The sequence below is a fragment of the Lagopus muta genome, chromosome 4 (assembly GCF_023343835.1).
Source record: "Lagopus muta isolate bLagMut1 chromosome 4, bLagMut1 primary, whole genome shotgun sequence".
In the NCBI taxonomy this organism is placed as follows: Eukaryota; Metazoa; Chordata; class Aves; order Galliformes; family Phasianidae; genus Lagopus; species Lagopus muta.
In genome coordinates this window covers 36,576,793-36,592,359 of record NC_064436.1, presented here as the reverse complement: position 1 = coordinate 36,592,359, position 15,567 = coordinate 36,576,793, and the positions used below count along the sequence as shown (strand labels likewise).

The following is a 15,567-nucleotide window of genomic DNA, read 5'->3' as shown; positions in this document are numbered from 1 at the left end:
TCTGTGCCTTGTCAAAGTCCACACAAGTGTCTTTTCTAAAGAGAGCATTTTCAGACTTCAGCTGTTTTTTGTGATGCTGCTTAGTAGAATTACCCTGAATGGACTCTAAGTGGTTTCCACGTGACCTCTGTGTGTAAGTGCTCTGAGCTCTGGGCAGTGCTAGTAGGATGGCTCTTGTAAGTTAACAACAGAAAAAAGCAAAAAGGAAATGTTATCTGTAAACATTACTAAAAGCTTAGCTATGTGAAAAAGCATATTTTCAGGTCATCTAAAAAAGCACTCTGAAGTCCCACAGCTTCACTTATTTACCTCATTAGCTTCAAGGTTTCTCACAAACCATGCACAACATTTCACAAAGTTGATTGAAGCTTTCACCCTCACTTCTGAAGCTGTTTGCACCAGACATCAAGGAGCTGATAACCTGTGTATTATTCCCTTCCTAAAGCTCAAAAGGACAAATGACATCTGCCAAGAATTCCCTGCTTCTGATCCCTGTGGTCTTGCAAGACAGGGTCGATGGACTGCTTCCTATCCAGTAAGCCTGTGCCAGAGAAAAAGGGAAAATTCAGCCCAAGTTTGAGTCAGTGTGGTTTTTTTAGGGCTGAGTTACCAATCTTGAAACCTTATTTTTATAACTATTTAAACATATGTACAATACAACTGATATAGCCACGCTTTCCTTGCTGTATTTATATGCAAAGGTGATCCATCTGGTAACTCTTACTTACCAGTGCAAATTCTTTGTTGAGGATCATCTGCTCCACCAGTGACGACTCATTGTGGAAGAGATGAGGCTGCATGTGACTCCACATATGGGGAAACCACCAAAACTCATCCACAGACCTCAACAGCAGGTCATCACCTTCATCTTCCTCCTCAGTGCCTGCAAAAGATCAAAGAAGAAAAAGAAAGAATAGAAGAGTAAAGCAGAAAATGTCTATAATTACTTTGGTGGGAGTTTTCTTGTTTGTTTTCAAGATAGAGGCTGCTATAAAACCTCGTGTCTGGCTCTGATTTCTCACTGTGCTACGGACAGTCTCTAAAATAGAAGGAATCAGATGAGATACGATGGCTGATAGTTCTCTCTTTCTATTCCTGACACCATGTTAATTTACTGTAGTTCTAACACAGTGTAAGTTTTAAGAGTGAATTGCTGTTCTATGTAATTCGCTAGAGGTTTTTAGAAGTTCAGGCTCCCTGTGAAGATGATGATTGGATGGACTGCCCATGGTGGTGGTTGAGTCACTATTCCTCAAAGTGTTCAAGAAATGGGGAGATGTGGTACTAAGGAACATGGTTTAGTGGGCGATATTGATGGTAGGTGGACAGTTGGAATGGATGGTAACAGGGGTCTTTTCCAACCTTAATGATTCTATGACTTGTATCCACCTGCTTTGGTCCTGGTTGACACTGCACAGCTGAGACTGGTGTGGTGGCACTGCAGAGTGCTGTGTACCAGTATCTTGCTAAAACTTACTCTTTACTGCTACCTCTTGAACCTCAGCAAAGTGAAATCTGATACTTTCTGGTAAAAAATGAAAAAAAGTTTCAAAGATGTGATAAAGACAAAACTAATGACAAGAGTTCTATGTGTTGTTTACTGTGGTTCAATATTCTATTCTTGCCATGTTCAATCTCTAAGTAAAAAGAATAAAAAATCCTATGTTAGTGAAGATTATCTGCGTCAAGCAGAAGCATGTATGCTTATAACAAATCAAACCCCCCTATCTAAGAAATGATACAGTGCTACTTCCACAGTATGCAGACATATGTCTCCAGTGCTTTTTTAATCTAGGAAGGAAAAGTTACGTTTCCACTAACTTTACCCTCAAATTACTGAACAACATTCAGTTTATTGCACTTTCCTGTCTTGTTCCTTTATCATCTGAATTTAAATGCCTTTATTTAGCTTTGGTCAAAGAAATAATTGTCCAAATCAGTCTACTGATGCAAACATGGATTGCTTTCTCTCTATGGGCCTTTCAATTTCTGCAAAAATCATTGAAACAAAATGTTCCATGGATGTCTCTGTTTACCTTTGTGGTATGAAGCAGGGACACACAGAGATAGCTGCTCAGTGCATGCACTGCATCTCTTTACTTTTCACTTTTACAGGTCTGTTTTGAAGAATGCTACTACACAAAGGGAGCATTTATTTGAAACTTTTGCCTAGCATCACTGAATCAATTTATTTTCCTTTGTAGCACTCTGCAAGTTCTAAGAAAGCATGAAGTTGCTCCCGCTGATGGGAGCACTTCTGGAAAAGAGGAAAACAACCTTGTTTTTAGGTGACTTCTTCCTCAGACAAAGGGACTGATGGCTGCCCTGTCTGCTCCATTATCCAAAACTTCTCAATGGTGCATTTTTTAATGACTACTCTCTTGTTTCTTGGAATATATTGTTCATTTGCACCCTCCCAGGGAAATGCGATCAGAAGGGAGATAATTAACATAGACATTTCTGTGTGAAAGCAGGAAAAAGAGAAAAGGGTAAATATAATAAGGAACTGTGATTATTTGACGTACAAATAATTTAGTCCAAATGATAGTTTATTGCCTTATTAAAGTATGGTTGTTTAGATAGACTATTTTATATCACATTTTATAGTGATTTGTTTATAAATTTAAATACAATTCATCAAAATTTGCACATATTTATTTTACCATAGCAAAGATCAAACAAGATAAAGCATAAAACTTCCTAGCTTATACAGACAAAGTGTCAGAGTTGGAACAGAAAGGCTTGAAGTTTAACACTTGGTGAAGTTTTCACTTTTTGGAGGACTATTTTCTTTGTAGGCTACGAAAAGAATGTTTGATTTTTATGAAATATCTAATAGAGGTATTTTTAAAAAGTGAAAAGTTTAATGCAATATTTGCAAAGTGCTTATATATTTTGAATATTTTTTGCCCAACATCTTGTTTAAAGTATTGAAAGCAAAACAAGAAATTGGGAAGTTTTCCATTCTTGTGTAATCAGTGTTCTCTGTGTGAGTTTCTATCTTCATTTTAGTCTGAAATCTGAAAACTGCAGTAGGCCTACAATCAAGAAGATGAACATATATCTGCTTTGAAAGACAGTATGCACTTTGCACAGGTGGATAATAATTCGGTGTTTGATTGCATGTAATAAATAAACCTTCATTTTAAACCTACAGCAACTTAGAGGTCTCAAGCTCAAGACTGAAGCAATGTTTGAAGTTGCGATCAATAATCTTAAAAATTTCAAATGCAAATTCTGAGAGTATTTTCATTTCTGTTGCCATAGTGTAAACAAGCAGAAGATATTTGCTAGAACTGCATAACCAGTAGTTTTACTCTTTTTTTTTTTTTTTTCTTTTTTTCCTATCAGTTTCACATCTACAGTGTGGTATATACCTGTGCTACAGGAGGGAATAATGATGGCGTTAAGATATGTCAGTTGTTGTACTGATATGCAAGCAAGCCAGATAGGATCAGTATTTGTCATACAGAAGTCAGCAGCATCTTTCAATGAAAATGCTTAACTGTTTAATATGGCAACACATTCCCAAGATCATCTCCCTCCTGTAGATTTAAACTGATCCTAGTTCTGGAAAGGCAAGCAAAATCACAAATTAAAGAAGTCAGTAAGGTACAACAATCTTGGTGCACTAATAAAACATGTTGAGTATCTGATACTAAAAGCTTCTGGGGGTAAACAAGCCACATTTACAGTAATTAAAGAATACTTTTCCATGTTTTATTTATTATGAGTCAATAAAGTGTATATTGCATAGAGAATACTTCAGAATCTTTCCTCTAAACTGATATGACAAATGCCACCACTGACCTGTAAATGAAGTGCTCACTTAAAAACTTGAATACTTCACTGAGTATAGACAGCAGCACGTCCCTTAATGGAGGCAATGGCATGCTTCAGCTCATTAAGTAGTTTAGTGCTATTTTTGTATGCCTTGGGATCCCTAGGAGGACAAGCAAACATGCACATACTCCTGTATTCTCTCACTGTGGCAGCAGCACTGAATCAGAAATTGGTCTGTGTTATACCAGCTGGGCAATGAAACCTGTCGGTTAGTAGGAACTGGCTTCACTAAGAAATAGTAACAGCATCTGGAGACAATTGGGATTGTCAGAAAAAGTGCTTTGGCAGGTTAAGTGTGATTTTGTAGGAAAGCTTCATGTTTTCTGCCAGTCACTGCCTTCATCTTATAATATTTCTAATAAGTAATCTTTTCTACCTCTTCTCCTCCTTGAATTTTCTTTCTGTGTGGTAGATACCAAAATGCCTGATACCAGCTTCACTGCAATGGAGCAGCATCCTGCTTCAGAGCGGCTCAGAGCCTTGGGCTATTTTGTTTATTTTGCTGTATTAAGTGTATGTCCAATTAATCTCCAGAAGAGCTAACTATACAGGCAGGTCAAGCTGAAGTGAGCAGAATACTGAAGGTTTGTCTCCAAAGTTCTTCCCTAATCACAGATCTGCCAGTGGCTTGTTATATGACTCCGGGCAAGTAATTCCATCTCTCTCTACATCTCATTTTTCTCAGACTCTGCTGCTTATTTCTTTAGTCTGTAAGGTTTCCTGGGCAGCAGTTGCCTAGCATTATATGTCCGCACAAGGGGAAAACAGCTTGGACTTTTAGTGGTGCCTGAGAACAGCAGTAACATGAATAATTTTGGTTTCCTTCTCTCTACTTATCTTTCAAATGATTTTTCATCCCCTTATCTCCCAGGGTCCTTTTTAGTCTTCTAATTGATGACGAAATAGAGACATAAGAGGTAGATGAGCTTGCTAGCATCATGTTCACATGCTGGCAATGAAAGGGAGAGTACTGCTGCACTTGCACTGTGACAGAGAATCTTCATCTTCCTGCTGTACTACGCAGCTACCTCGTGACCTGTTGCAGCTAGGACTGTGTCATTCCTTGCTTCTAAAGTTCTCTCATCATTTTGCTGCTGCAATGCCTTCACATCTCCTCTAAGTGATTCCCAGCCTACATAGTGCCACTCAGGCAAGAAGCATTAGATGTGGCTGAATGTATTGGCATTCTGGAGTCTTGAAAGATGAGAAAGGTGCAGTACAAGAAGGACAGTATATGTCTCTGTTGCAGTGAGTCTCTAAATATATCTTTTTATGTTAGGGAGAAGAAGATGAAGGGGAAGGGAGGGAGAAAAAGGTGGGAAGGGGACATTGTGCAGCAGGGAAGTGGACCAAAAGAGAGAGAGGAGTCATAAAAAGAAGGAAATGTAAAAGCACCTAATCTTCCATGGAAGCATGGTGTGGGTATACAACTTGTTCCTGCATGCAGCACAGGGGTAACAGGATTTCAATTAAATTTATTTTCATCTTGTTTTCTCTTTTCTTGGAAAAAGAATGTACTTCTGAACTGTATGATTCTACCTTCATCATCCCTCCCAGTTTTCAGACACTTAAAATAAATAACTTCTAGTCATAACAAAATCTTATGTGTCCCATTTAAATACATCTGCCTCCTCAGAGGTTACGAGGCATTTTTTTTTTTATTTGGTCTTGTATGTTTCTTCATATCTGTCATACTGGTAAATCTTTAGTATTTCTTCTCTGCTCTCTTGCATTGGGCAGAATTACAGAGATCTTGGCAGCTCCTTTTCTCCTTTTACAACACTAATGTTTACTATCATACATCTTTCAGAAAAGCACCAATGACATCTATGTATTCCTAATAACTTTATTCATAGGCAATTCTTGCCCCAGTGGACAGCGGATGAGACCCTGGATCTAAAATGGTGGAGCATATATTTCCCACTCCTCTACCAAGTAAGCGCTTTAATTTAAAAAAGGCATGTCTAAAGCTGGGCTTAAAATCCTGTCACCTATTTATCTGTAGCTACCTGAGAACATGAAGTTCTTTCTTACCTGTGTGGTAAAATTTTCCTGAAAATCCAAGGTTGAAGGTAAAATTTGCAACCTGAGTGCGCAGTACATTTTGAGTCTCTAGTAAAGCCTGAAATAAATAAGAAATTAACATGCATTTAGAAAAATGAGTATTAATTTTTGAATTCCTCATTTAAAAAAATCATGTCCAGCTGAGGAGATATAATAAAGAAGATCCTGTTTAATATTTCACATTTTATTTTGAGGTTATTCTTTTTTTCCCCCCTTTTTTTTTCTTTTTAAAACTATTACAGTTAGCCTAATTTGCTCCGTCAGTTTGATGATCTAGCAGTGCTAGTAGTAGATTCTAAGTGCTGAAGTACATGACAGACCAAAATACTATATATTATTTGCAGTGATCTTGCAGGACTTGAATCCAGTCATTGAGTCAGTGTACACTACATCACTAAGCAACTCACATGTGGCGTTATTAATGAGGCTTGATAAAATGTGCTTAAACTTCAAAATTAGAAATACTGCTTACCATCCAGATGTGGAGGCATTAGGGTTTACTTACCTGCAGATACACGTTTGATTGTGTTTAATTACCTAATTCAGGATTATTTGTGAAAATCAAATTTTGATCTATGGTGGAAATAACATCCATTTTTCTTGACCAAAATCAAATTCATTTTTATTTTATCTCTTCTCCATGAAAAGGATAAGACTAATCTAAATGAAAGAGAGGACAAGTATATTGCTTACAGAATAGGTGTAGTCCTGGTTGTCTATCTAATGTGCACGTTTTTTTCATGTGCACGTTCCCAGCAAACACAGAAAAAGATAATGATTCTGTCTGCATGAGCTGTCCACCTCTATTGTTGGGTCATCAACTCTGCGCTGCTTCTAAAGATAGTCCTTGCTGCGCAGATTTCTGCTTTGAATCAGCAGCTCACATAATCTGGATGTGCTACGTATGTGAGATGAATAGTGCATTTATCTCCCTATTGGTCTTGCCATTGTGGAATGGGCTATAAACTCTATTTTCATCAATTTTCCATGTCTCCATTATGTGGCTCTCTAGAACTTTTCACATCATCTACTAATAACATTTCTATTGATCAAATGTTCATGTTCTAGTAAAGTTCAAAGACAAAGTGAACACAATGGTTTACACGCAGCCCAAAGTCCAGCTAATGTTTCCTTTAATTTCAAAAGATCACATTTCGTATGTTCATTAGGAAGTTCACTTTACATTATAGGAACACAGATCACTATTTTGTTCAACTCGCTGGTATAAATTAGAAAAAAGGAAAGAACTATTTGTGCCCAAAATGTAATTAGTCCATTATAAGTGGTGAATCATGGATTTAAGAAACTGAAATGCAGATTAGTGGCCTGTGCAATCCTAATCCAGATGGGAGCCAAGCAAAACAGATTTGTGGTGGCACAATTTCTGATATCTCCTTTTGTTGCCGTGGGTTAGGAGATGTCAACTGCTGTCAGCTATTTTGGTAGAACATTAATTTTCTAAAGGTATGGATCTCATGTTAACTACAATATATATTTAGAGGCTATGGACACTGGAGCTCTGGTCTTTTCTAAAGCTTCATTTGCTAACAGTCATTAACAATAATGGCATTGTTTAGGTGCCAGGCCGCTTCGGAGTGTAATATAAAAAGTTGTCAGAAAGTACATCTTCATTTTACTTTTGTTCCAACAGAAACATTGATGGAATGTTAAAGAAGACTTAAAACAAACAGTGGTTATCAGCCATTGCAGTCACCTAGTGGGTAGGTTGCTAAAGGAAATAAGTATGGCAATCATTGCAGTAAATCATGTGCTTGAGCATTGTGCATTGAGATACATGTAGGTCTCCAGCTTATACTGGCTAACATTTAATAAATTGATCATTTAAGTTCTGTGACAATTTCACATATTTTGGGGCTCTATCTACATGCTATGTAAATACTCACCAACACGTTTAACCTTAGCTAATAGTGCTATTAATCTCTAGGAAATTGAGGAATATCCCCAGTTGATAAAAAAAGTCACTAAACTGACTCTGTTGAAGTCATAAGCAGAGAATCTGAGTTGTTATATGTTAGAATATAACTTCCCAAGCTATGTAGAGTATTTTATATATGTTGAAAAAGACTGATGGGCTGAGAAAAATGAATTCAATTTTCCTTTGAGGGAAGAGCACCTTGAGAAATTATCTCTTAGCATATAGTACAAGAAGGTATGCAAAAGAACTGTCATTATATCACTTAATTTTTTTTCTCTCTAATTTCCCTCACACTCACGTTTCAATAAGATCACAGAACTGGAAGATAGGCAGAAGCTTTACATCCCAGTAAGGTCTCATTAAAATTTCAGAGTGAGGATTAAGATGTAAATCCTGTAACCTGCAGTGTGTCAAGCATTTTTCTCTGTCTAAAGGGCAAATCTGTCACTCAAACTAGATTTGTCTTGGTCCCAAATACTTGGTTTTATTGCCATTTCCATATATGCATATTAACTGAAATGATATGTGCTAAATTTCATTTTCATGACCTCACTCTGTTTTAATACTAAGGGGATACTGTTAACCTAATGCATTTTGTCACTGCTTACTTTCTGTAGAGGATGAGAAATATCTTCTGATTCCAAAACATCTCCCTGGGTGATTAGGGTCTACCTTCTCTACTTTCACAGAATATGTATTTGAACAAAATTTCTAGTGACCTACACTGCCCTCACCAGTAATTTTGCAGAGTAAATAGTAAGACCTTCATATCGTACAGGGTACAGACTGTAGCACAGTACCATGACAAGAAAGGAGCTGATGATTTGCAATCTTGTGAGTGATTAAGCCCTGCTTTTAGTGCTGAAACAAGGAAGGCTGTTGTCAAGCGGGGTTGCTGTCCACGGGCCTCTGGGTGTTGCAGCCTGGAGGAGTTCCATGTCCCTGCCATCTGGTGCTAGAAGTTTCTCTGGGGCTCACAGCCTTCAAAAGAGGTGGAAGGCATTTATTTTATTCTAATTATACTCATGGAAGGATTTCACAGGATGAGGAAGGACTATTGAATTTTAACAGCTGGAAATCATACCTGCCACCAGGTGTGAATACAGCTATTCACACTCTGCTCAGGTCCTGCTGTGCTCTCCCTGCCTCTCCTTGGCAGACCTCACTCCCCGGAGCCTCATCTGTCCCCATCCCTGTTGCCACTCCCATTGACTTTGTATCATAACCTCAGGACTTGATGCTATCACTGAAAGAGAAACTTGGAAGCTTGACTGGTAGGCACTGCCCACAACCCACAACCTTTTTTTTTTTTATTTTAAATATATTTCCACTGCCCATAGTATTTAAATGCTATCTGCCAATGTTCATCTTTCCTTCAGCGTCAGTAGGATTATTCATTTTCCTTCAATTACTGAGTCTTAAAAGAGTTGTAAGTAGAAGGCTGTTTGTAAGCTGTTTGCTCACCATTCCTTTTTTGTTGAACAGTTAAGTAAACTGCGCTAGATAATTATTGTTTTCCAAGAAAAGAACCATGGAGCACATCTGCACATGGACAAGCTGGCATGTCTCAGTGTTAGCCTAAGCAAATAGCTTTTTTTTTTTTTTAGTGATTCCAGGTTGTTCTTTCAAGTACAAAAACCAATTGCCAGGAATATCTCAAAACTTGTAAGTTTCATTTTGTTAATTGATTCTTTATTTTGTCAATGAAGCTTCTCTCCGTGACATCCACAAGATGTTGGATGGTTTCTTCTTTATACTACATTTATATTCAGCAGTATTCCACATTAATCCATATAATAAATTTTTGTAGATTTGAAATTGCTGTGGTTTTTTCCTTCATAATTGGTGCATCTATTGTGCAGAAGTGATATTTTTCTGCTATGTCCTTGTTAATTATAACTCTAGCCTTCATTTACATAATAAACTTTTTGGAGCAATTTCTTCAGTAACATTTCATGGCTAATAGGAAGCAATTTGCTTTCCTTTATTAAGTACATTAAAACTTCATGCCCCAGACATCACTGACTGTAAACATTTGATTCTGCTCAAATTTAATGCACCAAGGCATTTTGCTCTGCCATATTAGGTTTATTTATGTGCTATGTTCTGGATTGTTAGCTGCTAATGAGACTTCAGCTCTTATTGCTCCGAGGCCTGAACACTAACCTCATTTTAATGAGTTCATTATTTGCTGCCTTCTGAATGGAAGACAACAAATTTTCCTTTTAATTAAAGGTCAAAATACCTCTGGCTAAGAAAAGTGAAGAGGTTATCAAATCCTTAGAGAAAGTAAAATAATGACTTCTTCTGATTTTGATGCCAAGCATGGGTAGGCCAGATTGAGGTAAAAGATATTTCTCAGGGGACTGAAACTCCAAATCTAACTAAGCTAAATGACAACAACACTAAAACATGGTGGCTAGCATTTCCAAGATGTGGTAACCAACACCCACCATCCAGAAAAAGGAAAGAAAAGAATAAAAAACAAAAGCAACAACTAAAAACGAAGCACAAAAAAAAAACCCACTTAAAGTTGGCCAAATAATTAAAGAGGCTTTCTTTCTAACTCAGAGGTCCTTGTGGATCAATACTGCTACTAGAGTATGAGTCCTTGTTAGCATGTGTGGTGATTTATAGGATGCAGAGGGCAGATGCTGGGTGAAGTGAGTCAACAAAATTAATCTTATGTTTCTTCTCATGGAAAGGGAGGCAGATGTGATCAGTGCTGGCGGCTGTTTGTAGTGAGAGAGGTATATGCAACTCGGTGTGTATGTGTGTGCATATGCAAGTAAAGGGGATAAGTGAACCCCTTCTTTGAAAATACATTGCGGAAATTTTAGTTAAATGAAAAAACAAAAAAGATTAATTAAAGGAATTAACATGTAGCCTGTATTCTTTGTTGTGCATTTGATACCTGGTTACCATCCTAACGGCAGCCTAACCTAGAATTAGATTGATTCATGTACCTCTTGTGTGAGAAGCTGCTCATGTCATAGGTAGTGGTGTCAGAGATGTGAAGAGCATTTGTGAAAGGACTGGTGTCTGTGTGAACAACTGGTGAAAACTGGTTAAAATTTGTTTTGGGAAGAAAATCCTAATGTTTTGTGAAACAGACATTGTTTAGGACATAACCTAAAATTTTCAAAAATGCCTTATAACAGCTCTAAACATTGATTCTGCAAAGACAAACCAAAATTCCTTACTTTTGCAGATGCTTCCCTGAAGCAATGTGAATTTTTTAAACTAACAAAAGCTCAAGAACTTAGTAACTAGAGATTCCCCTCTCTATGGCAGGGATCTCTGTGGTCGAGTTGTCCAGAGTCCCCAGTGTGTGGGGCACTTTACTCACTAGATCTGCCCAAACTGAAACCTGGTCCCAGACCTGTGCTACCTGGTTTAAGGAACCTGCTTTGGCAGGGGGGTTGGACTCGATGATCTCTGGAGGTCCCTTCCAACCCCTACAATTCTGTGATTCTGTGATTCTGTGATTACTACAAAGCCTGTCCACATGGTTGCATTATGTGGAGAAGGAATGAAAAAGGACACGGTTTTTCGTACAGTGTGGAAGGAAATCAGGGGAATGTAGATATTTTTTGCTTTTCAATGTGTCTATAACTTACTGTCATCTTGAGTTATATTATTTCCGCTGAATCATACTGGGAAGCATTTCTGATGTGGAGGATGTGCCACTGCAGGCATCCTATGGCCAAGGTTATGTAGCCCCATCACCATCTCTGGGATATGACTAAGAATCTTGTCAAAAATGGGCTAACTTCCCATTACTCAAAGCCATAATTCATTTGGGAATAGAGCCTAAAGTTCCAGTGCTGCAGTTTTTTCTCTCTTTAATGTGTTTGTGGGCATAAAAAAGTATATATGCTACCTATATATGTATTATTATTTATTTGTATGTACTGAAGATAAAAAATATAAGCAAATATGTAAGTGTAGATATTCTTTTGGAGAATATCTTCCTTTATATGATGCTTATATACACTGCTTAGCAAAGAGGGCTTTTATTTGGGTCAGGTTGGCCAGAAAGGCTAAGGAATCTGTCCTTTGAGATGCAAAAAGTAAGGCATGGGCAAGACCCTGTGCAAAGTGATCTAACTTCGACATTATCTCTGCTTTGAGCAGGGGCTGACACTCGATTACCTCCAGAAATCTCTTCCAGCCTGAATTATTTTAAGGTTTAGTGAAACTTTATTTTTCACCCTGTATTTTTCACTTCAAGGTAGTTTCTTAAAGCTCCTGTTATACATACTTGCTATTAATACCAAGAAGTGTTTTTATTTTGTTCTGAACATCTGTCTTTAATGCTTTTGCAGCTATATAGCCTGAGGTTCATTTACCAGCTGTTCTGTGCAGAAATTTGCTGGTGGTCTGTGGAAAGATGGAGGGTAACAAAATAGTAGTTCTGCTCCTGATTTCCAGCTGTAAATGTGTACGAAAAAATAGCAGAGCAGCGTTTCTTTCCACTGCAAGCAGATGTCATCAGGATGTTATGTTTGATTGCCTCTTCCTGTTCTCGTTTCCTCTCCAAAATCTGTGCTAAGAAAAAATCTGATACCACCTCTTTTAGTCTTGGCAATTTTCAAAGCCAAAGCAATCTTCGTAGCACTGGAAGATAGCTAATCTCTGTAAGCATTATAGGGCTAGAATGAAGTAGCTAGTTTCTCAGAGGAAAACTGAATTTGAAAGAAATCGTGAGCAGCCTAACATCGCCAACAGATTTACTTGCAAGGCCAAGATTCTAGGTTCTAGGTTCCTCAGATTTACCTTTTCTTTAGAACAGCAAAATTCTATTGTGAGGAGTAGAATCTCATCTGCTGCACCTATCCTTCTACAAGGACAACAGAGTGGTGAATTTGTAACCCCTGTGAAGCTGTCATTGATTTCTGTGTGGTGAAGATTTCAGCCCACTTCCCATTTTTATAACAGAACTTTCATAGAAAATTCATTAATACTACAGAGGAGAGATTATACAGAGTTAACATTGTTGACTTGCTAGATCTTAAAAGCAGTTTAGGTGATAAAGTCAGTCAAATCTTTAATGAGATTTTAAAATCACTTGTACTATTTACCTTATGCCAAAACTGATTTGAACAGAAGTTAACCAGACGCCTGATCAATGTGCAGCGCTTGACCTCACTGATTTTCTTTCTCTGTTATGGCATTTTTCACATAATGCAATATACAAATAATATGATTCCAAGTACTGACTGCAGACCACTCACCACACCCAAGGAGATGAGCAACACTTCAGCCACAAATACAGTTTTGTGAGATAGGACTTTACTTCTTTCCTTTTTTCAGATATATTTCTATGGAGTACTATGCTAAACTGTAGCTCTATATAAATAATTAATAGGAAGGTCTCTGAACACAGCCAGCTCTGTCTGCAAATCTATTTTTTTTATTATAGAGCTATTACTTGAGTCTGTTCAGCATTTCCCCTGAGTAGCTGTCTTAGTGTGAGGTCTGGGAGGATATGCGGGTTTTTTGAAGCAATAAAAAAGCCATGTTTTGCACTCATATGTAATATGTTTATTGTAAACAAAAGAATTTATTTTTTTCTTTGTGAGTGGAATGCCCAACTTGTCAGATCTGTTTCTGCTATTCTTTCACAACCCCATCCTAAAGTCAGAAGACTGTCAGAAGTCTAATTGCACTTAATTCAGCACAGAGGAATGCATCCATTCCAGTAAAGGTTTAGCTGCTTTCAGCTGAATAAGATGAATGGGGTGATATTGCAGCAAATTTACCAGCTACTCACAACTGTCTAATAGCATTGTTTGAGAATTCAGAAAGCAGCTTTTGGTGTGGTGTTCCTGGAGCGATGATGCCATGGCAGTGACACAGAAACACTGAGAGAGCCTTGGCCAAATGCATACCTGTGTACACAGGCAAATAGCCAAGGTATCTTCAGTTCCTTGCCCTAGGAAAGGGAACTCACAGCCAATAGTCTGGTTACTTAGAAGGTCTAGCAACAAAAAGCTCAAAGAGGGATCAAGGGAACAGTCTAATGGGGGTGAAGTGTGAATTTCAAAACAAAAAGCATTAATGAAAAGCAGGGGAATGCAATCCTTTCCAATTCTCCAGCAGGACTTGACTGGGGAAGACCAAAGGCATTGGGTACAGGAGTAACCTGCAGATGTATGGTTGAAATAGCTACCTATTTGAACTGATTGCTGTTTTGTGTCAATGTTGTCTGCAGAAAAGATGTATGGACGTTTGGGAAATCACTGAGGGTCTTCAATATTGATCACTAGTGATGCTGAAGGATTTTTTAGAAATATTAAACTGGTCCACTGACAAATCATGGAAAGAGAAGAGCCAGCCTGTGCCAAGCTGTGGGCATTCTCTGTGCCCATAGGGGCAAGGTGGACTCCTGGCACTGGTCCAGCTGCAGAGCAAGTCCCTCCTATTGGGTTGCATGCAGCCTGTAGCAATTAAAATAGTCACATTCAGCAATCTGTACTGCAGCAGACTGTACCATGTCACTCATTGAGCTGCATGTGGCTAATAGTAAAACACAGAGATTTACAGTTTTCCTTCAAGAAGGGCTAATGCCATGCAAATAAATAAATAAAATAAAATAAAATCAATCTCCCCATCTTTCAAACAATGCAAATATACAGTGAAGGCTGAGTAACACTAATAACTACACTTTCTTTCAGTTTAATATTTTTTTACTTTTTTCTTGATTATTGAGAATTGCTTCTTTGCGCAAAAATACAGCAACAAAAAACTATTTGGTGTGTACTCAGTAGTTTTAAATTATTTAAGAGCTAGACTAATGGAGGCCACCTTATCGGTCTTCTTTAGTTTATGGATTTGGATTTACTGAGGTTTGATCTGATTGGGCTTTTGCTCCTTTACTGCCATCGGAAATCATTTACTCTGGTAACCTCGAATTCTTTCAAATTCTCATTGCAGACCTTTATCTCAAAATTCTGAACTTCTACCTACCCTGAATAAAATTTGTACTTCGAATTTACTGCTTAAAACCTAGCCGATGTAGTTGTTTTGTAGTGGAATTAAGGTTTGGTTTTGTCTTGTTTTTTAAGCACACATTCAGTCATACTCGAGCTTGGAACAGAGGTGGTGTTTTCAAATTTGGTCTGTCCTTCAGTTTTTAGAATGGGCGTTTGTGTGATGGTGGATATAAGCAGTGGCTTCTAAGGGTGCCTCCATTTGTATAAATCACAGTCTTCTAAAACTTGAGTCTCTTTGGTGCTTTTTGTCTGTGACAAGATAGTTATAAAATCACACTCTCCGCATGCAAAGCTTTTCAATATCATTGTATTTCTTATTGTTAGTTGCTGTTTTCCCCTACAACCTCTACTGAAGTAAGTGAGTGAAATCTAAAATCATTCACTCCCTTCTACTGTCCTTACACATTACTACTAGCACCTATACCAGCTGTGTCTGTGGGTTCTTATACTTTTCCATTTGCAAGTTGGTCCATTGCCATTCTCTCTGAAAATCAGAAACCAGTCTAAGGCAATGGAACACTGAGGAGCATCAACTTCAGCAGAGAGCTGCTGCCAGGCAGGCACAGCATTTCTGCTAATTACAGATCCCTGAATCCCTGTGGACTGCATAATCACAGAGGTAGTCCCAGAAGCATTGGAGATAGGTGGGAGCAATAAGACAGGCAGCAGACATTGTCCTTTTCAGTCCAGCCCTGCTCATCTATTTCACTGTGTTGTTCTTGGGGG

At 38.0% G+C, this 15,567-nt stretch overlaps 1 protein-coding gene across 3 annotated transcripts in view; it reads right to left on the bottom strand.

The window, feature by feature from the left end:
* LOC125691904 (bifunctional heparan sulfate N-deacetylase/N-sulfotransferase 4) overlaps positions 1–15,567 on the bottom strand; it is a 158,317-nt gene that overhangs the window by 54,266 nt on the left and 88,484 nt on the right. For all 3 annotated transcript variants that reach the window (XM_048941861.1, XM_048941864.1, XM_048941862.1), the window contains 2 exons: positions 5,878–5,965; positions 729–883 (listed from right to left, as the gene is read on the bottom strand). In XM_048941861.1, coding sequence (XP_048797818.1) covers positions 729–883; positions 5,878–5,965 — 243 coding nt within the window. The remainder of the gene's footprint in view (positions 1–728; positions 884–5,877; positions 5,966–15,567) is intronic.